The sequence below is a fragment of the Onychostoma macrolepis genome, chromosome 09 (assembly GCF_012432095.1).
Source record: "Onychostoma macrolepis isolate SWU-2019 chromosome 09, ASM1243209v1, whole genome shotgun sequence".
In the NCBI taxonomy this organism is placed as follows: domain Eukaryota; kingdom Metazoa; phylum Chordata; class Actinopteri; order Cypriniformes; family Cyprinidae; genus Onychostoma; species Onychostoma macrolepis.
In genome coordinates, this window is record NC_081163.1 from 23104570 (window position 1) to 23128615 (window position 24046).

Here is a 24046-nt window from a genome sequence, read left to right on the forward strand (position 1 = left end):
GCAGATGATCTTGGAGGTAGCCATGGTTGTCGACCAGGGACTGAGAGGGAAGCGGCTGTGTTTAGCGACATGCAGTAGACTCTGGTGTCTTTGCTTCAATGTTCTGAATAGCTTCAGGCTGATGGCTGAGTTCTCTGCCCACAGGGCTAGTGCCACGTCGGGCACTGATGTGCCTTGGACACCTATTGCAGTCATGATTCGAAGGGGGCTTGAGTTTGATTCAGGCTTCTGCAGTGAGCAGAGGAGAGGGTCCTGGTCCTTGCTGCTTTGACTTGAGCTTGGTCCGGGCCCTGGCTTTGACATTGCATCACCAGTCAGCGAATTGGGGCGGTGTCTGTGGCTTGACACTGCGACTCGTTGGAGTCTACTGACTGGCAGGGCAGAGGTTTGGGGACTTGTTCACATCTTTAGGTGCTTGAAGTCTATTAAAGGTTCCAAGCGATTAAGCAGATCTTTCCCAATGAGGAGTGGATATGTGTTAAGTGGTGAGACGTAGACTGGGTGAACTAGGTCCATCGGTTCCACAGTTAGGTGAATTGGGGCCACATGTTTTAATTCTAGGCCCTTGTGGGAATATGCTTGGAGGTTCAGCTCGCACCTTTGGAGTTTGAGGGTTCTGTTAATCCTCTTCGCACTTTCTTGGACTTCCTCAAGGAGTTCAGTCGACATTAGAGTAATATCGGCTCCCGTATCGAGCAGGGCCTCGACTCTGTTGTAATATTATTGTAAGGTTTTATCCTTTATTTATCAATTTTAGCTTCAGAGAACCAAATCGTAGAAATTCGGTTTTGATCTGATTAATTGATATTAATCAATATTGTATAATTTATACCCTATTAACAACTCGTCCCGCGAGTATTAATATAGTATAAATCAGCAATGCTTCTTATTGTTGATAAGAATACAGAATTGATTGGGAAATTTGCCTGAGCAACAGGTAACACGATCTATGGCAAATAATTTAACGATTTGAAAATCAAGGCACCAGACTATTCATTAAAATGAATCGAGCGTTTATTTACTATTCTAAGGCACAATACAAATAACCAAAACACATACACACACACATACACATATTATGGCAAGATCAAAGCAGTTTGAAGGAAGGTAACTATTCTCTTTTCTTGAGAATTAAGGACGACCTTATGGAGACGTCACAAACGGAAGACTCAGTTATTGTTATCTTTTAACGATTCATTCAATTCAACCAGCTTCAGTGAATAAGAGATTTGTTTGTTTACTTATCGTGCGTGGGAGTTGAAGGCTGTACTTAGGGGTTGATGAAGGGAAACCCAGGACTTTTCCTGCTGACGTGTTGTCGCGTGACGTCACTCGGGATTCCTCCTTTGGATTGGATGACTCTCTGGCAGCGCGCGAATAGCGAGTTTTGAAGTTCTTACGCAGCAGCTTTGCAAATTTTTCTTTGGTCAGACGTGGCCAGGGTGTCGAAGTCTTTTGATGATCAGTCAGATGTTTCACAGCACGATCGAGGGGCAACGCCCAGACTTTCAGCCACGTTTCTTGCAGTTGCACCAGTTGTTTCACCCCGTTCTTTGTTCTGAGCTTTGTTCAAAGTTGGGGTGTCTGTTTTATCGGACAGAATTAAGTCCATCCTAGTCACTGTCTGACCCAATCACATTGTCTCTGTAGGGCGGAGCCCCGCCCAACATGACTAATATTTCGTGCATACATTATCTGCTCATAAATATGTCACCTGAGCCACAATATCCTAGCAGATTTCTACAAAGTGTTATAATCATACCTTGTGATGCTAAAAGTCAACATTCATCTATTTCAATGTACTGGAATCAGCATAACGTGTAATTTAATATCAAACATGAGATACTTATATTGAATACCTATAATTTTATCTACTAAACGAGTTAAGTCATAGATTAAAAATATCCTAAATTCTGATAACTACAGTCAGATATATGAAACATAAAATACCACATTCGTATCTGTATTGTCTCTTAGATATATTGCTTTTAATAGCAGCAGTCTTTTCCAAATTGTGCTTTTGAAAGAAACTCTGTGTGACTAGAGTTTCTTTGTTGTCCGAGCACAAGAGGCGGCATCGTCTTGGAATGCAACTGGGAAAAGGGGGTTTGCTCTGGGGTCACCAGGATGTCTGTGCTGTAGGTTTGTTCAAGTCTGGTTAACATATATCTGTCTTTCCTTGTTGATACCATCATTGAATTATGGTCAAAAGCAGTCAGGGGATTTAGGGAGGGCCTGAGCTGGAACAAGTCCAGATCCCACGTGCTTTGTACTGTCTGTTTATTTGACTTTATTTATGGTAAACTGGTCAAGACCAACATTGAAAATCCTGTGCTTCAAAGAATGGCCAGATGTTCTCCTCCCAGCTTCATGAGATGATAAGGAGAACAGACAGGAAGCTTAGTCAGATACTGTGAGCGTTGGGTTGGTCATTTGTCACTTTTACGAGCTGATGGAGGAAGGACTCAGGAATGTTCTTGAGTTAAGATTATGCGTGTGCGTTCTTTTCGACCAGGTTCTACACTGTTGTGTCATTCGATGATGATTGGTTTCTTGGTAAAACTTTCTTGCTATACCTTTCTCAATGAGATTGCCTAGGAGTTTGAGGCACTGCAGTTTGGGATGAGACAGGTAGGATATCAGGACTGATCTGGTGTTCTTTGGAGGAGTGGCAGACGAACAAGGCAGCTCTTTCAGGAACTTGAGTGGTTTAGTCAGCAGGTGTTTGTTGGACGCTGCTGTGATCTGGAGCATCAGGTGTTGAGTTAGTGTCTAACTCTGTTGCTGGGTTTTCAGGCAGGATTTCTTGTCCATCTGAAGTTAGGGTGGTTCTGGTTTTCTGAGAGTGAGGTGAAGGAATGCTGTTCTCTGTGGCTTGTTGGGTCAAGTGGTCGCTGCCTCCTCGTCAGACTGCTAGTCAGGCTGAATCTGGTTTCTCTTTCTTTTCTCACTTCCGATCCTCCTCCTTTCGTTGGAAGAATTCTTTCATCATCATGTGCATCAGCTCTTGTGAGTTGAAACACGGTGATGTCTCTCGTTCTTGTGTGGATTCAATTTGAGTTCGATCAGCTTGGAATCTTTGTGAATTATTTCATCGATTCCTTGGGCTGGTTGCTCCAGGGTGTATTTGTCATTTTCCCTTGGAGTTTCCGTTGGATTTCCACGAGCTTTTCCCTCTTGAGTTTCCAAATGAGCTTGGCTGGTTCCACGATCTCTCCCATTGATTCTCATGAGGCCTTGATTAGTCCCATGACTTCTCCCAGTGACGTCCAGTTGAGCGTTGTCGTCCACGCCACAGCCTGTTTAGACAGACAAAAACACATATGGATTTTCATCACACAATTTCACTTGATCAATATTAACAATTCTCCCACAAAATGCATTTGGCCACTCTTTCTGAGCACCGCGTCTGACGTTCACTAGTTTGTAGTGAATTAAATGTCGAAGAACATTAATTAGCTAAGTTAATGTCTCAAAGCAGGGAGATATATAGCATAGTTATTTCAACATTGGAACACACAATGTGAGTTAATCTAGGCCTAAAAAGAGACAGAAATGAGGAATTCACTCACTTCTCTCTACACAGTTTTTTCTCAGCAGATAATTGTTAATTATTTACTGCAGTTCACTTTCCAGACAACTAGAGTTGCACTTCGTTCATTCAAAAGCACTGTCATGCCATACAAGTATACATTAACACAAAAACTTTCTCTGTCTCTAATCCAGTGATTCTCAACCTTTTTTTCCACCGGGCCACACTATGGTCCAAGTGCAAGTCTCAAGGGCCGCACGCATATAAACCAACCAAGCAGATTTATAATATTATTTATAGCCTAAATATTATGATGTCTAAACAATTACATTTATTGAAATAAATAAATAATTTTACCATTAATAAAACACCTGATGCTGTCGGGAGCTGACCAATTTTGTGAAATTTTGCTCGAAAGGAGTAACAGCACAATGAAGTTGCGATTGTAAGTTGCAGTCTGTAAGACTTCAAGCACCTAAAGATGTGGACAAGTCCCCGAACCTCTGCCCTGCCAGTCAGTAGACTCGAACGAGTCGCAGTGCGACATTGCAGAAAGTGTGCGTTCACAAATATAGCCTATGTTGATCCTGATGTTGATGGAAAGCATTTTCGAATTTAATAATCTGAGGTTCTCTCCAGAGATTTTTTGCCATGTTTCTGTAAATAAAGATGAACATCTTCAAGTGAGTGGCGGGGCAAACCCGAAAGTCAATGCCGAAAGTCCAGCACTCTCTTTGCTGTTGATGCTGCGACTATTCTTGTTTGAATTCGTTCCTTCCCTGGCATTTTCCACATTTTGTTTTCTCCCTTAACAAATTTGTCCATTCTGATGCTCAATTTTACAGAACTAATGGCTGCTGATGACTATTTGAATTGAATTCTTCCAAAGTGCGCGCTTGTAAGTGTTCGTTAAATGCGTAACATTAATTACGTGAGTACATAGGTCTGCTCATGTTTGAAAATAATATATGAAAAACTAAATTATTTTACATAAAAACATAGCTTATATTTGTTTAGTACATTTTTAAATTAATGTAAAACCTAAAAAAATTTAATTAAAATAAATAAATTTTTAATTGTATTCAGCACATAGACTGTAACATTCAGCATGGTGGGCCGCATTTGGATTTGTGACGGGCCGCAGGTTGAGAACCACTGCTCTAATCTATCTCCGGATAAAATAGAAAAGTTACACAAAATGTGTCGGTTTATTATGCTTGAAAAGTTAGGTTTTGCTGCCCAAAAATTCTCCAGCATAAATGTAAGAAATTAACTCAAATTTTCAGCTTCTTAGGGAACTGGATCTGAAAGATCCGGTTCGATTAAGATTTGATTTAACTGATTCAAAATTTATAGCTTACACTTCATCAACTATTCGTCCAGTGTCTTATTCGAATTTAGTGTATCTTATCAATTTTTATATTTATATTATGACCTGGCCAACGGTCATAATAACTATTAATGATAATTTTATTCTTTCTAGCAGATTAAATAGTGATTAAATAGTGAAAATTTTGTACATTTTACAGTTAAATTACTCTGTCTAATGGACTTGGAGAGTTCAAAATTAAGAGCTCCAACCCTTGATCTTAACTAAGAAAACTTAAGTCAGAAAAAAGTCAGTAAATTGACTTGTACCTGAACTTTAAAGGGATCCCAACCTTTATTTGTGATATACTGTCTCATTCTAAATTACATTCACACTGGTGTTTTAGGAAGCCAAACTAATTAGAATATAATAACAACAACAATGACAGTAATAGTCATATAGTGTAAAACAACTGCACTGTAAAATAAATGAATATTTCATAGGTATATTTTTTTGCTTTACACTACAGTAGGGAAATTACAATACTTCTTTCCTCATTTCTACACTTGAAAGAGATATTTAAAATTTAGACTGCATTTAAACCGCTTGCTGTCAGCAAGGCCAAAGAGCGAGCGAGCAAGAAAGGCTTTTGTGTCACCAGTTTTAAGCAGGCTGATTTGGTCCATCCCTCGATTACATAAAACATATCAATCATGTAAAATACCTTACACACATTCTTTGTCATTATATTGCTCGAATAGCCATGATAATAACTGATTGTCCTTTTAGAAAGAAAATCATCATGCAAGTTTGTGTTTCTTTGTCTGTAAAAGAGAAGAATTGAAGGTGCAGAAGAGCAGGAAGCAGATGGCCAACAGCGCGGGTCATGGGATGGCATGCTGTATAGATCCTGTGTGTTATTTGCAGGCCTGAGGGCATCATTAATTTAATTATCCTTTTCCTGTAGATATACTGGTCCCATACATTGCGCCCATGAGGTACTTCTTGACCACGTGTTGCGTGAGCGAACTCGTTAGTTCTTGATACAAAAAGACCTTTGTTATTCTCATGATTAGATTAATTTTTATCACTCTTCTGAGTAGATAAAGAAAAGGCGCAGACAGGAAATCGACCCAGAACATTGACATCATGTGATAGTGTGATTAGTTTAGGCTGCAGATGAATTGGGGGTGGAAGATTTTAGATTCTCCAGGAATACGTTCAAGATCTCACATGGTGGCCTGCTCGAACAGAGATCCTACATTTACGTAACCTGAGACATTCCCTTCCGAGGGGTATTCGGGTCAGGCTACAGAAGCGAGGTGCGTGATTCCCTCTCCTCTTGATAACGCTGTCAAACAAGTGGTCCCTTAATAATAAAATGGAAGAATTGATGGCCAGGGTAAAAGTGGAGAATGATTTTAGAATGAGTAACTTGATTTATCTGACGGAAACATAGTTTAAAGACGAGACTGAAGTTTTGCTTCCTGGGTACATCACAATAAGAGCTGACCGGGACAAACATAAATCAAACAAATCGATAGGGGGAGGTATGTGAATCTTTATGGACAGTAAATGGGCAAAACAACTGCGCATTCATGAGAAAGTGTGCACCCCCAACTATGAACTGCTCTCTGTATCATTTAGACCGTTCTATCTTCCAAGGGAATTCGGACAGCTTACCATCATTCTGGTTTATATACCGGGACCCAAATACGAGGAAGCTGCTGAACGGATAAGTGAGAGTTTTAACAATGCACTCACGCATTCTGTGGACCAGCCTGTTTTCATACTTTGGGGTTTTAATAACTGCGATCTTTCCGGTCGTCTTCCAACTTTACAACAGTACATAGACTGTCCCACACGGCTTTCACGGACTCTGGATCCGTGTTATGGTAATATACTGAATACTTATAAGGCCGTGCCTCGTCCACTATTGGGTAAGTCAGACCATAACGTTATTCATCTGCTGCCCATGTATAAAGCTAAACTCAAACAAGAGAAGCCTACTGTAAGAGAAGTGGCGCTGTGGTCTGAGGTCTGTAAAGAGAGACTGAGGGACTGTTATGATGATACGAACTGGGACAACCGCATTTTCCATATTTCATTTCTGGGTTAAAAAAACTAAAGATGAATGGACGCAAAAGTACACGGACCAGGGATCCCGGGCATTTTTCTTTTGGTGTTTTGGTGTAAGCAACAACAGATAGTTTACCTCAGATCTTGAAAATAAATTAAAGCAAAGATGACCGTTAAAACTGTGAACTCACTGCGAACCAACAAGTGTATTCCAAAGGACAAAGATGGTTTCAGACACTCAGTATGCACATTTAATGATGTTAAAAAGGTTTAATATTTATGAATTAGATTATAAACGTATCCATTTTGTTGTGAGTGCAATGCGCTTCCAGAGAGAGCCCACCCAAGCATGCTTCTGATTGGCTGTGATATTTGATTGATTCTGTCGTGTCGCGTCTGGTGTGGACACCCAAATTGCTTGTCGCTGGAATCTTGTCGCGTTGTGTGTAGTTAGGACACGGTGTAAGTGTCTTAAAGACTGTTCCACAGGTGTATGTGCAAGACTTATGATTTTTTTTTTTTAAACATTGTTTAAACCCTTTCCAAAATCTTATTTGGATTTTACAAAATTATTTTTAAATTACTACATCCTGAAAAAGGAACATTTCTTCTTTTTTCCTGAGTTTAGTAATATATAATCAATTCTCTGCAAGTGAAATTGAGTAGTCTTGATAAAATAACAGTTATCATCAAATTCATTATTACTTGTAAAAGTAATTAAAAGATTAATAATCCACTATTGTAATTCCACAACTTTCCAAAAGAGATATGGCACTATGATACTATGTACGGCAGAAGAGAAAATGATGTCAAAGTGAAAAACAGTACCTCAGCAGCAGTATTAGGAAAAACCATGTGGATTTGAAAATAGAAAGGATGTATTATCAGAGTCGTTAATATTAAAAATGCAAGTTGCAAAGCTCTCACTGAGACACAAAGTCATACTGCCTTTATTGTGATCAAAAACATATGTTGATAACTTCAATGCAGTTAAAGTGTTCTACATATGGATATTCTGAGTAAAAATACTCTTGTCAAGCTCATGAATTGGATTCATAACACTATTAAGCATTCATGAGGCAAAACATCAGACAGGAAAAAATTATCGATAGTGTAATTTAGAGCTGTATGTGGTGCTGTATGGTTTTAGTGAGGAACTACTGAGGTCTAAATGACAACTATTTACCATATGTTTCTGTGGCCTGCCATGGACTCTTATCCAGGAAAAAAAAAAAACGTAGAGCTACTGCATGGATGTAATGTTTTTGATTGTTTTGTACATTTCTCTTTCTGCAGTGCTCTATTTAATGAGTTGGTCACTGGGAGCAACAATGTCAGGTTTAGGTGTGCTGGTGCTTGCTTTGAGTCTGGTTTACACTGGATCTATATGTAAACCCAAGACCCCTCTTCCTAAATCACTGGTAAGCCTTTTCTACATTCATATACAGCATTTGCTGTATTCTGCATTTGCTATCATCAGTAATTTGTCATTCATTTTTTATTTACATCATTAGTTTTTCTTACCTTATCTTTTCTAACCTAGAACATTTAAGACATTTTTACTGAGCATAGTAAGGTTGCCTGGCTAATAAATGTCAGTAAATTATAGTAACAGTAACATTGCACCAAAATGTGTATGTAAAGCTGCAGCATAGCTGAAACATCAGGCTTGTATTGTTGATTCTCAATTGGAAGTGTTTCTTCTACAGCGATAGTTTACCCAAAAATTTTAATTCTGTCATTGTTTACTAACCCTTACCTTATGTTGTTTGAATCATTCACTTAAACAAAACACCACTGTGTGTTAATCAGAGACTTTTTTGGTTTTGTTCAAAACTATCATTAGCAAAAACAGATATTGACAATATTGTGTCTAAAATGCAAGTTGAATGAACTGTTGTATAAACTCAAAATCACATTTACAATTATGCTGATAGTCTGGCAAAATTTAACTATTGTATGTGTGATATTTCATAACTAGCCTACATGTGACCACAATACCAGTCTTAAGTAGCACAGGTATATTTGTAGCAATAATACATTGTATGGGTCAAAATTATATTTTTTTCTTTTATGCCAAAAATCATTAGGATATTAAGTAAAGGTCATGTTCCATGAAGATAGTTTGTAAATTTCCTGACGTAAATTCATCAAAACAAAATTTTTGCATATTGCATTACTAATAACTTCATTTAGACAGCTTTAAAGTCTGGATTTTCTCAGTATTTTGATTTTTTTGCACCCTCAGATTTCAGATATTCAAATAGTTGTATCTCGGTCAGATATTGTCCTACTGTAACGAAGCCAATGAGACGAGAGGCGAGCGGATCCATATTCAAGCTTTTATTGATAAGAGACGTGGTCTTAACAGGCAGGGTCGAACAATGGCAGACAGGTATATCATAGGCAATGCAAAGAGTCATCTAAAACGGGCGTGGGTCAGACGACAGCGAACAGTATCCAAAGGGGCTTGACAAGAGAGGTAATCCAAAACGTAAGCAATAGTCCAGGCAGGGGCAAACACAATCCGAAACAGGCAAGGCAAGGCAAGGCAGGACTAGGAAAACTAACAGGGCTCTGTAGAGTAGCTAAAACTAGAACAGTGATAAATGCATACAATACTCGGCAGAGAGGGAAAGAAAGTCCAGGGTTTAAATAAGACGTAATCAGTGTGTGCGTAGGATCAGGTGTGTGTGTGATTAGTGCAATCAGCCGGGTGTGCAATCAGTGCAGTGAATGATGGGAAATGGAGTCCAGAGGTGATGTGCAACAGTTAGTGTAGTGGAAGAGTAACTGTGGTGGGTGAGTGACCTCTGGTGGTGAGTGAATGGAAGTTCACAGACCGGATTCGTGACACCTATTCTAACAAGCCATACATCAACGAAAAGCTTATTTACTCAGCTTCCAGGTGGTGTATAAATCTAAATTTTAAAAAATTTACACTTATGACTGGTTTTGTGGTCCAGGGTCACATATTATAGTACAAGAATATGTTATAAAAAAAAAAAAAAACATTAATTTTAATTAATAAAATTAATATGTAATATCTTAATAATATTTATAAATTTTGGTGGCTTTTTACGAAGTACCTATTCATGTTCCACCTTCACAATTCAGCCAAATGTTTATGGTGGCAAATGGAATTTATTATAAATAATAAAATGAACCTTCTAAGGCCGAGAGCTATATTGTACTTCTAACCACACAACTTTGCACCACTGTTTTTTGTTTGTTTGTTTGTTTGTTGGAACTATGGTTTAGAGAAACACTGAATTGTTGAACTGCGTTGGTAATGATTGTGAGCATTGTGATTGCAGAATGATTGTAAAATTGTGAGCATTTGTTTGCTAATAATTATTTCGGGGAATACACCCCAAACTAGTATAAGGCCCATCAACTCTTCCTTGTCCTTGAAAATTGATCCAAAGTGGCACGGCAAGTCTTAATGACCTTAACACGTCATTGTCTCTCTGTTGTGAAACAAACATGACATGGATGTAAGATGACCAGTAGATTAGCAAGATAATAATATTACCCTTTCACTTTCACATATATCCATGACGTCATCACAGTTGTCAAGTTAGTCATACGTATGATAGTAGCGGGGACAAGTCCACTTTAAAGTCTCCTCTGGAGTCTGAAATATTTTATTATTATTTTTGACACTGGAGATGTTTTGATATCCCCCAACATTTGTGCACAATTTCAGAACATATTAGTGGCTAAAATCTGATTACACTTTTTCTAACACAAACTGTTACAATATTATGTAAGCAAATGCAGTTTACAAAATCATATATCCAAGTGCATCCAAACCTTTTATTAGTAGAGTTGGTACAAGAGTCATCATTCTTACTAAGTCTCATGTATCTCTCTGTATAGTCTTTTTTCCTCATTCAGGGTAACATCACTGAAGTGTACTATCTGAATCCTGAACAGACATTACCTGAGAGTGTATCACAGTTAATCAGTGCATCTAAAAATCATCCCACCGAAAACAACAACCCACTGAATGCAGAGGAAGATCCAGAAAGCAAGCAAAATGAAGACGAGGAAAACTATGTCAACAAGGTCTGTCTGATACCCATTTCAAAACATATATATGGGTCATTCCACAAAATCTGTGCCTTTTCCTCTTGGAAAAAAAAAAAAAAAATGAAATGTTTAATCAGCATTTTTTAAATATCCATGAAATGAAGACACCTTAAAATGACAAGAAACTGTATTGTGCCATCTCAGGCTATGTAATTTATTATTTTATGGCTATTTTTCTACCTCATGTTTTGGTATTTTTGTCAACTCTGTTACAGACACAAGCGTTACTAGATACTATAGTTTAATTAGAACTGTGTGATAGTTTTCACATATATGAGCAGCATTTTAGTCCCTCTTTTCACTGGGATTTTCAAATTTTGTATTTTTTAAAAATATTTTTATATTTGTCATTCAGATGATTAAAAACATCCTAATTTTAAGAATGACCACGTCAATTAAGAACAATTTACATTTTTACAAGAGAGATATTAAAAATATGGCTTTGTCCAAAATAAAATAGTTAAAGTTACAATGGAAAAACCTGGAAGGCCGTATCAAATATATATATATATATATATATTTTTTTTTTTTACAATTTTTATTAAATTAATGACAGAAACAGGATTGACGTCATAGTCACAGGACTGACCAGAGTAACAGGGATGACAGGAGACATTCTTCAGCACACTGCACATATTTGTTTACATAATACTGTACAGTTTTACAATTTTTTTTAATCGCAATATATTGTTTAGCACTTACTATACTGTACTTGGCATAGTTGTATGACAATAGTAAACAGTAAATTTTTCAGTTAAAGTCAGTTCATTGTTGATTTAGCACAGCATTTCCCAATCCCAGTCCTCGTGCCCCCATCACTCTGCATATTTCGTATGTATCTCTTATCACGTATGACGTTTGTTCTGTTCAACCATAAGTGCCCTGCGAAGTGGACATCACCGGATATTCCGCCATGATTCCAATTCGAAACGAGTGTATATGTTACATTCAAAGAACATTCAAGTTTGTGAGACATGAATTTAAATAGGATTTATTTACAGAGGTATATTTTGTTAAACTTCACACTTCTCTAGTAAGTTTCATCTATGTGAAGACACTGCAGGCAGTGCCGCAGTGCAAATCCATGAATGAATGTTCCAAAGTGAAGTAAACTTCAACAGATTTCCCCTGCTCAGGGAGTAGGAAGCAATGAACACTGTGTAGGGATCATATCAATTGAAACACAGTTCATGCACGTAGCTCTCTTCTAACAAGCTGGTTATCTGAATCAGGTGTCTTAACTAAGAGAGACATGCAAAATATCCTGAGCGGGGGATATTGTGGAAGATTAACAGAGTGAACTAAGCTTAAAACATGGTGGCAGCGGTAAATTAATGAAAGAAAAGTGAAAGACTGAGTTAAGTTGCTACAGAGAAAGCAATTAAGAGAGACGAGTGCAGATCATGGAGGGTGCATTCGGATTGAAGCCTCCAGCGAATTTTGACTGGAATGCAACGTGCATACCCAAAGCTTGGAAAGCATGGGAAGAGGAGTTTTCCATTTGTACATGGATTTATCGCTTACAGATGCGGATGACAAGACAAAGGTTAAAGTTTTCCAATATCTAATCGGAGAGAAAGGGAGAGAACTGAGCAAGACGCTATGCGCTGCACTGCCAGCTGGTAGTGAACTGACGTTGGAATGGCTGTTAACTGCGTTCAGAAACCACTGCAATCCGGCACCGAACAAAACAGTAGAAAGGTACAAATTTTTTTCCAGAAATCAGAACTGATTGACAAATACATTACTGATTTGAAAGTGCTGGCAGACACGTGCAATTTTGGATCAGCTAGAGACTCTCTGATTAGAGACCGAATTGTATGCGGCATACTGAACTCACAAGTGAGAGAACGTCTATTCAGAGAGTCAGACCTTACACTTGAGAAATGCGATATGTAGAGCATCAGAACTGTCAAAAGATAATGTGATGACCATCGAGGGACAGAAATCTGAAGAAGTGCACGCTGTACAGAGTTAAACAAGCTCAGGGTGCCAAACAAACTCCTGCATCTAAGTGTAAATTCTGTGGAAAACAGCATGAGTGGAAAAAACAGAGTTGCCCAGCTTATGGAAAGCAGTGCAGAAAATGTGGTAAGCTGAACCATTTTTCGACCACATGCAAAACAAAAGACACTAATAGAAGAGGAATACACAGTGTAGCAGAAATGGAAGAGGAACCGTTTCAGGAAATCCTAAGCCTTGGTTCATAACAGAAGGACGACACACAGGAAAAACAGCTGTTTGCAACCATGCTGATAGGAGAAAGACCAGTAAAATTTCAACTAGACTGTGGAGCCAGTTGTAACGTAATCCCCATTCAGCAGTTAAACCCTGACACAGTGATGGAAAAGACTGAACAGATCTTGGTCATGTATAATAAGAGCACCCTGAAACCTGTAGGAAAATGCAGAATAAAAATAAGAAACCCCCGAAACCGAAAACTGTACCGGCTGGAATTTATAGTTGTGGAGGAAAGCTCGTCAGTGCCCCTGCTAGGAAACAAGGCTGTGCAAGCAATGGATCTGGTAAGAATACAGCATGAAAATATAATGGCGATTGATGATATTGTTACCACAGAGAGACGCATAGAAAAGGAACCATGGGAAAGGAGTGACATGCATAGGGAATATGCTGATGTATTTGAAGGAGATGGATGCCTGGAAGGTGAATATAACCTAGAGGTGGATCCTGCAGTTAAACCGGTGAGGCTTCCAAAGTGAAGAGTTGAAGTGAAGAAACCATCTGGAAAACTAAGAATTTGTATTGACCCAAGGCCACTAAACAAAGCACTGAGGCGTCAACACTTTCCTTTGCCCACCATAGATGATGTTCTCCCTGACCTGACCAAATCGAGAGTCTTCACAGTGTGTGATGTGAAGGACGGGTTCTGGCACATAAGGCTTTCAGAAGAGTCAAGCTTCCTCACTACTTTCGCAACGCCATGTGGCAGGTATAGATGGATTAGAATGCCCATGGGGATCAGCCCGGCTCCAGAAGTGTTCCAGCACAGGCTGACTCAGGCATTGGAGGGGCTCCCAGGAATTCGGATTATAGCAGATGACATCCTTGTCTATGGAAAAGGCGACAATGATGAGGCAGCTGAGAAAGATCATGACACAAAACTAAGACAACTGCTGGACCGTTGTAGAAACCGAAACATCAAACTAAACTTCAACAAACTCAAGTTAAGACAGAAAGAGGTGCCATACATCGGACACAGACTGACTTCCGAAGGACTAAAGATTGACCCAGAGAAGGTGAGAGCCATAATGGAGATGCCCAGACCATCAGATGTGAAGGGACTCCAGAGATTATTAGGTATGGTGAACTATTTGTCCAAATTTTGCGCACACTTATCAGACAGCTGTGACACATTGAGACAACTGACACACAAAGACGTGATTTGGGAGTGGACTGAGGTACAGGAAGAAACATTCAACAAATTGAAATAAATGATTGCCTCAGCACCTGTTTTGAAGTACTACAATCCAGAAGACGACCTGGTTCTTCAGTGTGACTCCTCTGAGACAGGACTGGGTGCAGCAATTTTGCAGGCAGGACAACCAGTCGCTTATAGCAGCAGAGCTCTTACATCCACAGAAAAAGGATATGCTCAAATAGAAAAAGAATGCCTGGCAATCCTTTTTGAAATGGAGAAATTCCACCAGTACACCTATGGCAGGAAAGTAGAAGTACATTCAGACCACAAACCCCTAGAAACAATCGTAAGAAAGCCACTGCTTAATGCACCCACGAGATTGCAGAGAATGCTTTTGAGACAACAACGATATGACATTAATGTTGTCTATGTGCCAGGTCAATTGATGCACCTAGCAGATACTGTCAGCTAGGGATGGGCGATATCTTATCGTTTGCGATATACCATTAAAAATTCTCCCCATGATACAAATTTGTCTTCCCGCGATAATAACGATAAAGTCTAGTTGCTGACATATAGTTGTTGAAGGTGGACTTGAAATTGAGGAGTTTATCACTAAATGAGGAGCAAGGTTATTTTCGTAAACGAAAAATAAAACTAAGACAAAAACGATTGATGAAAAAACTATTTCATAAACTGAAATAAAATAAAAATGTCAAAATATTTGATAAACGAAACAAAACTAACAACAGTTATTGATTAACTAACTGAAATAAAATAATAATTAACAAAAATAAATGATCGTTTTCGTAATCATTACGTTCTCACCCCTTGGCTGAAAAATATATGAGCTGTGTGGCGGTATAGGGAAATACATGTAAATGGCGCATCTCTGACGGAGAGACGCAAAGCGGTTTAAAACAGAGTCCTGCACGGGTCCTGTTTGGTAAACGTGTACCAGCAGTACTTAACAGAACACCCGACCCGTTATCCGACAGCAGCTCTAATTTATTTCTGTACCAGACCAGAACCGTTTGACATAAAGACCGCGAGTCCCGAGCCGAACCGCACCCGCATTGATCTACAACGTCAGGTAGGCAAACTTATTAATTTTCTCATATAACACAAGCAATCAAACCATCATTAGGCAAGTTGGTGTTTTGAAGTAATGCAGATATGCAACATGATAATTAACAGAAGAAGAAAAAATTAGAACGCACCTTTCTGTAAACAATACAAAACGTGCCATAGCATCTTGTGATCACTGCCAAACTTTTGAACAAATAAATATGCAAAGGCTAAATCACATCATACACACGCTTATAATTCTTCATAAATAAAGAAAATAACATATTCAAATGTAAGCCTTTAAATAGGCCTACGATTGCCGTTATTATTGAATTTCATTAGTCCCAGTTATGATTTATGCGCGGATTTTCACGGAAAAGTGCGCAAGGCACGACAGTTACAATGTCACGATTATGGTTAAATAAGAAAAAATACATATAACCAAATTAGGCTACGTTTATTTTCATATTAAATATCTCAACACACCATTAGATATGACATTAAGTGCAACTTGTGTAGATTCATTTAGTAAAAAGGCTTGCATCCTTTGGTGTATATTTGTATAGGCTACTTTTACCATCTATCAATCTCAGCATGGGATAATTTTGTCGCTATAAACGTTTGCCTCACTAAGGTTAAATTAGTGTCTTTCTTTGGCCTTCACTCTGGAAGTTATCTGTTGATTCTGCTATACTTTAATTAAAACTGAAACTAACTATATAAAACTAAATAAAAATGTGCGCACAAAAAAAAAAACTAACAAAAATATTAATGAAACAAATAAAAACTAAACTAAATTTCATAGCAAATTTGAAAACGATATTAAAATAAAACGAATAAAAAATATATAAAAACTATAATAACCTTGATGAGGAGCTCCTTCTACAGTCTGGAACTGGTTTGGTTAGGGCTGTACTGTGCACACACACAAAAAAATTGTTCTGAATAAATGTACTACAGTAGCATGTGTGTGATACAGTTTTGCATGTGTATGAGCCTGTTTACAAACCTGTTGTCCAAAGATATCATTTATTGACATGCTTTTTGTCCAAATTAACTTAATAACATAGTTGAGTGTTTGAATTAACTTCTTTTTGTGACCAGACATGGTTTCATATTACAGAATGATAGTATTATATACAGTGATAAAGGCTATGTCGATTAGCATTGCATTATACATATAATTTCCTTATAAAAAAAATACCCAAGATTGAAGAACACAGATAAACATATGTGTAGTTTCTGCGCAAGGGCGCCCTCTGGCTTCCAGTATGAATTAAACAGTCAGAACATGTAACTGTAATGCTCATAACACCCTATTTTGAGTAAAAATAGGAAACATAATACTTTTCTCTAAAGAAACAGGATTCCCTGAATTATCGTCATTGATGTCGTTATCGCAATAAAATACCAGAAATATCGTGATATACTTTTAAGCCCATATCGCCCATCCCTACTCTCAGCAGAACGTACTTACCAGAGTGTGCTGAAGAAGGATCAGTAGAGAAAGAATTTGAGACAATTAACATGTTGCAGTACCTGCCCATATCAGAAGGGATTCTGCAAAAGATACAGAGAGAAACGGCCAAGGATGAGACATTTCAGATGTTGCAGAAAGTGATAGTCCAGGGATGGCCAGAGGAGAAAACTCAGCTGAAAGAAGAGATGAGACAATTGAGTGCCTGGAATGAGTGCTGCTGTTAGAGAATACATTGGGAAATGTGCTGTTTGCAGAACTGTAGATGTACAACAGCAGAAAGAGACAATGTGCGCACATGACATTCCTATGAGGCCTTGGGCAAAAGTGGGGACAGATTTATTCACATTTAACAACAGAGCATATCTCATCACAGTTGACTATTTCTCCAACTTCTGGGAAATTGATCATCTCCCTGATACCATTTTGCGTGACACGGGATCCCAGACACAGTAATCTCCGATAACGGGCCACAGTACAGCTCTCAGGAATTCAAACAGTTCAGCATAGCTTGGGAATTCAGGCATGTGACGTCATCTCCAGCATATCCGCAAAGCAACGGCAAAGCCGAGTCTGCAGTTATGACGGCCAAACAGCTCATGGGAAAAGCAAAGAGGGCAAAGGCTGATCCATACCTGGCTATTCTAGAACATAGGAACACTCCATCCCAGGGATTCAATGCCAGTCCTGCCCAAAGACTCATGAGCAGAAGAACAAAAACATTACTGCCGACACATGACAGCCTCCTGCAGCCAGATGTTGTCAACACAGAGCATGCTGTAAAAGACAACCAACGCAAACAGGCCTACTATTACAACAGAGGAGCGAAAGATCTTAAGACCGTTGCAGGAGGCAGAACAAGTAAGAGTTCAGCTGGACACGAAACATAGAGCACACTGGACGCCGGCAAAGGTGGAAAGAATGACCAATAACAGATCATACACTGTTAGGCTGGAAAATAGAACTGTTGTACGGAGAAATCTGAAACATCTCAGGACAGTGCCTTGAGGACCACAGAGATCAGACACACAAAACGCAACTGTCAAGTTTGATCAGACTAATCAGAAGATTCATCAAGAAGAGGGACATTCCAAGACTGTACCAGAGTCACGCACAACACACACACACCATTCAGACACCAGCAACAGTGTTGTGACAACTAGAAGTGGCAGAATAGTCAAGAGACCAACACACTTGAGAGATTTTGTTTAAATATGTTCAATTGTTCTTAAGAAACGGAAGAGCAACTTTGAGTATACTGTGTTATGCGCAAGTTATGTTTTTTTTTTTTTTTTGCATACAGTGAACATAATGCAGTGTTTAAATTGTTAAAATTGTTTAAAAAAAAAAAAGCAAAAGATGTTACAATATGTTATACTGTATATGGCCAGCAGGAGGTGACAGACCTTGTAAGGTTAAATTGTAAGTTGCATGTGACGTCATTGAGATGCGCTGGCACATGAAGAAAAGAAAGTAAAGGAAAGCACGGAAAGATCTGTGTTTCTGAGATTTCTTATTTAAGAGTGGTAGTTGATTAACAGAGTGAACTAAGCTTAAAACATTGACTTTCTTGAACATTGCAAGCCTGGGGTGAAGGTCTGCATAAATATTATGAATTTAAATGCATTTACAATGAAAAAAGTACTTGTTCATGAAAGAGGACAAATAAAATAAATTATCTTGCTTTATCAGTGCAGTCACAAGTGAAACTTAAGTTAATTTATATAGCTGGAAATATACAGCGATAAAGACTCGAACATGTAAGGTCACAGTCATTTTTAAAGCGTTATCTATTGATTCTACAGCTTATTTATATTATATACGATCTGTATATATTAACATTCATTTAAAATAAATGATTTATAATAACTTTTAAACTAAAATTGCTTGTGTGTTAATGGATTAATAATAATATAAATCATATAACTATATAAATCATATAAAATAACTAAATTTTTGGTTTTGGCCAGACAATTTTTTTTTTTACTTTTAGTGACCTTTAATTTGGAGCAAGAGAAACTGGGGAAGTGACTTTTTTTGTGTCAGACATGTGTCACATTGCTCACATCTGATTGGTCCAATTTCAGTTTGAGATCTCTAACATAGCATAACCTGCCCCAGAGCAGGTTAGCTGTGGAGTGTAAATTACTATGGCAATGAACACAGCTAAAAGCCAAGCCACTTTCATGGTACCTAAAATCCAGGATTGGTGCAAACTAAACTGAAACTTACCTGGCTAGCCAGTTAACCTGAAAAGTAACAGGCCAGACAGTAACAGGTTTAATGACAAAAACACGTACACTTTGAAATTATCTTACTTGTAGATATTAATTATATTAAATGTAATAAATAATAGTTTCAAAAACAGAGCATTATAGAAGTGAGAGAGAAACATGCTGGTGTTTTAAGTGTAGGAATCCTGGTTGAGAGATGATGTAACCTCCTAGAAGTGATGTCACTTGAATGTACATTTTACAAGGGTTTTCTGATGAGGTTAACAGGGCTGACGTGAAATCAGGGGACACCAATAAAATTAATTATATTTTATAGAATAAAATGCATACTTATGCAAAAACATTGCTTAACAATGAGACTATATTTCAAACCATATGCAAATGTGATTTTTATATCATTTTGCCTTCATTTTGCAAATTAAAAGTCCTGCTGAAAAATAAAAAATCATAGTGAGGGACAGGCCAAAAACCTTACCCTTATCAGCATAAATGCTATTTAAATTATTTAAAGTAATATTTAATCGGCTTTTTATGTAATATTGGTGAAAGAATGCATAGTATGTTTTTAAATTGCAAATTTATTTGTTGTTATATTAAATCTATGTTTGATTATTTCTAAGGTGCCAATTTTGTGGAATGACCCATGTGTTTGTGTGTGTGTGTGTGTGTGTGTGTATATATATATATATATATATTAGTGGTGGGCCGTTATCGGCGTTAACGTGCTGCGTTAACGTGAGACTCTTATCGGGCGATAAAAAAAATATCGCCGTTAATCTATTCTCAAAGTTGGGCTGGGAGCTGGGTCTATACTACGCAAGCTATGATGACTTTCACCTTGATATTTTAGCGCGGATGTATACCTAGCCGAATTGCACTGTAGGGGGCGAGAACGAGTCTTCGAACCTGTGTGTATGCCTACTGTGAAATTACCACATCAAACGTGACGTGCCAACATGGATGCAGCTATGAAGCCGCCGGGTTTCCTTCAGGGAAAGTTTATTTTCAAGAAGCTTCCCAATGGAAATCGGCAAGTCATTTCTGTCTCTACGTTACATGGTCGCTATCTCTGTATCGCGCGCAAAGCGGAGTTCCGCCCCGGTTCGCACACACACACGTAAGCGCACACACAAGTGAGCACACTACCACTCCTATTTGTAAATATTAAGCCGCAAAACATCTATTTAAATATGACTTCTGTGTGTCTCTGTGTTAATGTATGGCGCAGACGCACGGGTTTGTTCACTACTCATACAGAAGCGCGCCTGACGCTTGCGGCGATATTAACGTCTGTCGTCTCACTAAATGAGGACATAAATACATGAACAACATCTCCAGAACTGCTCTGAGAGTCACTTCATGAGCATTTGACCGTTTCATTTGAGAAAAACTATCCTCATATCACATAAACAGAAATGTAAAGGTATTCACGGCAACCAGTCAAAATAAAAGTTCGGTTTCCCTTGAAGACATTGGGCAGAACGTAATAGGCTAAGGCTACTACTACTAAAACTATTAAAACCTTATCTTTAAGGAATAATCATACAATGTCTTCAATGTTATTATCAATATTAAATTCTTGATGACTGCTAGTTGTTTACTACTAGTAGTGAACAAATTATGATCTACTTGGCAGAATTCAAATGAGCCATTTTAATCTAGATTAATTCCAAGATTACAGTGAGATTAATCTAGATTAAAAAAATTAATCTATGCCCACCACTAATATATATATATATAGAGAGAGAGAGAGAGAGAGAGAGAGAGAGAGAGAGAGAAAGAATGATAGTAAGGCTTAAAATATTATAGTACTTGGTGCATTGAAGAGTGAGACATCTAAAATGTTCTGAGAGGTTGGTTTTTAAGATTTAAGGTTTTTTTTGTGTGTGTGTTTTTTAAAGGAAAAACATCTGCTGGGTTGTATAGAAGAGCTGATTTTCCAGGTCTTATAGGAGAAAATGAATGCACATACATATTGCTTGATTAATTGATATAATACATTTCAAGTGTTGTGAAATTTGAGTTTCTAATGTTCTGTGAATTATTTTTTGGCCTGAATCTGATATGCAAATGATCTGACAGCAGTTACTAATGACAGTTATTAAAATTCTGGTTGCTTTACTTGCACCATCCATGACACAGACTATTCACTCAATCACTTGTTATAAAAATGTACACTGCACCTTGAAACATTTATTGCAAATTCACCTGCTGTCGTTCTCACAGGCAGATACAGAGGATGAGGAAGAAGATGAAGACAACTGCAACTACATGGATTGTGTAACTGACAGCAGTGGTTGGGAAACTAATAATAGTGAAGAGAAGGCTATAGTTTCAATTTTGAATCTCCATACCAGTTCAGTCATCTACCATACAAAAGAAGTAGCCATGGAACAAATCCATCACGATGAATTTGATTGTAAAAAGCAATTTGTATTAGACATGTCTGAAGATAGAAGCAGCCATCTTGAAGTCAAAATTGCTGAGTTAGAATCAAAGGGGAATCAAGATGGTATAGTGGATGTCTCGGGGAACATCAACTTGTTTTCAGTCACTTTGAGGGCTCTGAGACCAGAGAATGATTTGGATGAGGAGGAGGTCTGTAAACCTTTGCTACCCAAATTAGTGGAAAGTGGAGTTCAAGAATTATCGACATCTCACATCAGTCTACTGGAGAGACAGAACAGAAACCAACAGCTTTGTGCGCCCACACAGAAAGAAATGAAAACAGATGATCCACTGCAAGTGGAAAGCCAAGATCTCCTTTTTCTATGTTCTTCTGATTTGGACATGAGGACTGAGCATGACACAATGTCAGGATATGTGGTGACCCATACAGGAAAAATGCATGAACAAAACAGGTCCTTGTCAGAGGGGACAGACTGTGATACAGACTATATATATCACGGTAAAGACAACAATATTTATTTAAAGACATGTTGAACATGTTCACAATAAAAATGTTTATAAAATGTTCATAATAAAAATGATAAAGTGTAAAATAAAATGTGAAAAGTTTGGGAACATTACAATTTTAAATGTTTTTAATTAAGTCTCTTCTGCTCACCAAGGCTGCATTTATGTGCTCAAGAATACAGTAAAACACTAATATTGTGAAATGTTATGCTTTTATTCAGCAAATATGCATAGAATTGATCAAACGTGACAGTAAAAGCAGTTACAAATGATTCTATTTCAAATAAATGCTGTTCTTTTTAACTTTCTATTCATCAAATAATCCTGAAAAAAGTTTCCAAAAAATATTAAGCAGCAAAAACGGCTATTAACATTGATGATAATAAGAATCATTATTAATAACTGAGAAACAATAATAACTGAGCAGCAAATCAGCATGATTTCTGAAAGGATCGTGTGACAATTGAAGTCCGGAGTATGCTGAAAATTCAGCTTTGCATCACTGGAATAAATTTATCAATAAATAAATCAATGCAAGTGGCAATGAGTGTATGGAAAATGAAATTGCACAAATTTTAATCTGTCTCTTGCAAAGATGACCTTTAAAAAAAAAAGAAGAATGTTTTGAAATAATAATGAGCTTTTTTCCCGTTTTGTCTTGTCTTTTTGTATCATGTCTGAAAATTTTATTAGCTAGAATCTGACAACACAGTTTTTTCTGAATTGATAATTCTGCGTATTCAATGCTTAATTCAGTAAAAGTATTTGACTCCTGTATATTTATGATGGTATTTGAGTGTAAGAAACTTTAATTGTGATAACACTTACTGAGAAAAGGAACGAAAGAAACAGAAACCTTGACTAACGTTTTCAAATGTAGCCAACTACGTCACCTAAGGACTTCCACCCCAGGATGTAAAGGAACACACAGTTGTACAGGTTCGGTCCACCCAGAGAGGATTGAGACAGTTCTGCAAGTTAAAACCAATGTTTATTACATTAAAAAAAAATGTCTCACAAAAATAATAACATTCACTGAAGCTTTTAAATTCAACATTCAATACATTTACCTTTTAAGGTGGGTGTACAGCAGTGACAGACGGGCACATATAACGGTGTCCATGTCAGGAAAGATGTTACCCCAGCTGACAGTTATCCATTTTCACCTGTACAAGTGAACAGAACAGCATCGGCAGCTAATGAGGTGCATTAGACTTTAGCAAATTAGCTCAAAAGGGAAATGTATATAAATAATTACAATTAATTATAATTAATTACAATTATTTATATTAGCTGCCAGTAGTAACTGTAGCAGAATTAATATTGTCATCAACCAATCGTCCAGCGAACATTTTGTGTAATTTCACATCAACTCTAAGCAATGATATTTTCGTGGCCACAGAAAATAACATTCTTACAGCATTAATGCATGTGTTATAGGGCTGACGAGACGTGAGACGTGCGGATCCATATGCAAGCTTTTATTGACAAGAAACATAGTAATAACAGGCAGGGTCGATCAATGGCAGACAAGTATATAATAGGCAATGCACAGAGTTATCAAAAACGGGCGTGGGTCATACGACAGTGAACAGTATCAAAAGGGGCTAGACAAGAGAGGTAATCCAAAACTTTTTTCCCTAAAGCAAGAGTCCAGGCAGGGGAAAACCCAATCTGAAACGGGCAAGACTAGGGAAACTAACAGGGCTCTGTAGGGCAGCGATAATGCATACAATACTCAGCAGTGAGGCAGGGAAAGTCCAAGACTTATAAAGAGTGTCTAATGGGTTTCAACTGTGTAATCAGTGCAATGTGTAATCTGTAACAGCTGTGTAATCTGTGCGATGGATGATGGGAAATGTAGTAGATGGTGAAGTGCAACAGTAATGTGATCAGTGCAATGAATACTGTGGTGAGTGAGTGACCTCTGGTGGTGAGTGAATGGAAGTTACAGACC

At 37.8% G+C, this 24046-nt stretch overlaps 1 protein-coding gene across 9 annotated transcripts in view; it reads left to right on the forward strand.

Annotated features, from left to right (window-relative positions):
* crfb1 (cytokine receptor family member b1) overlaps nt 1-22191 on the forward strand; it is a 120585-nt gene extending 98394 nt beyond the window's left edge. For 8 of the 9 annotated variants that reach the window (XM_058786550.1, XM_058786551.1, XM_058786549.1 and 5 more), the window contains 3 exons: nt 8217-8341; nt 10803-10991; nt 21400-22191. In XM_058786550.1, the coding sequence (XP_058642533.1) occupies nt 8217-8341; nt 10803-10991; nt 21400-22116 (1031 nt within the window). In that variant the 3' untranslated portion in view covers nt 22117-22191. The remainder of the gene's footprint in view (nt 1-8216; nt 8342-10802; nt 10992-21399) is intronic. The other variant, XM_058786555.1, reaches the window with a different exon arrangement.
* Nucleotides 22192-24046: the final 1855 nt, after the last annotated feature.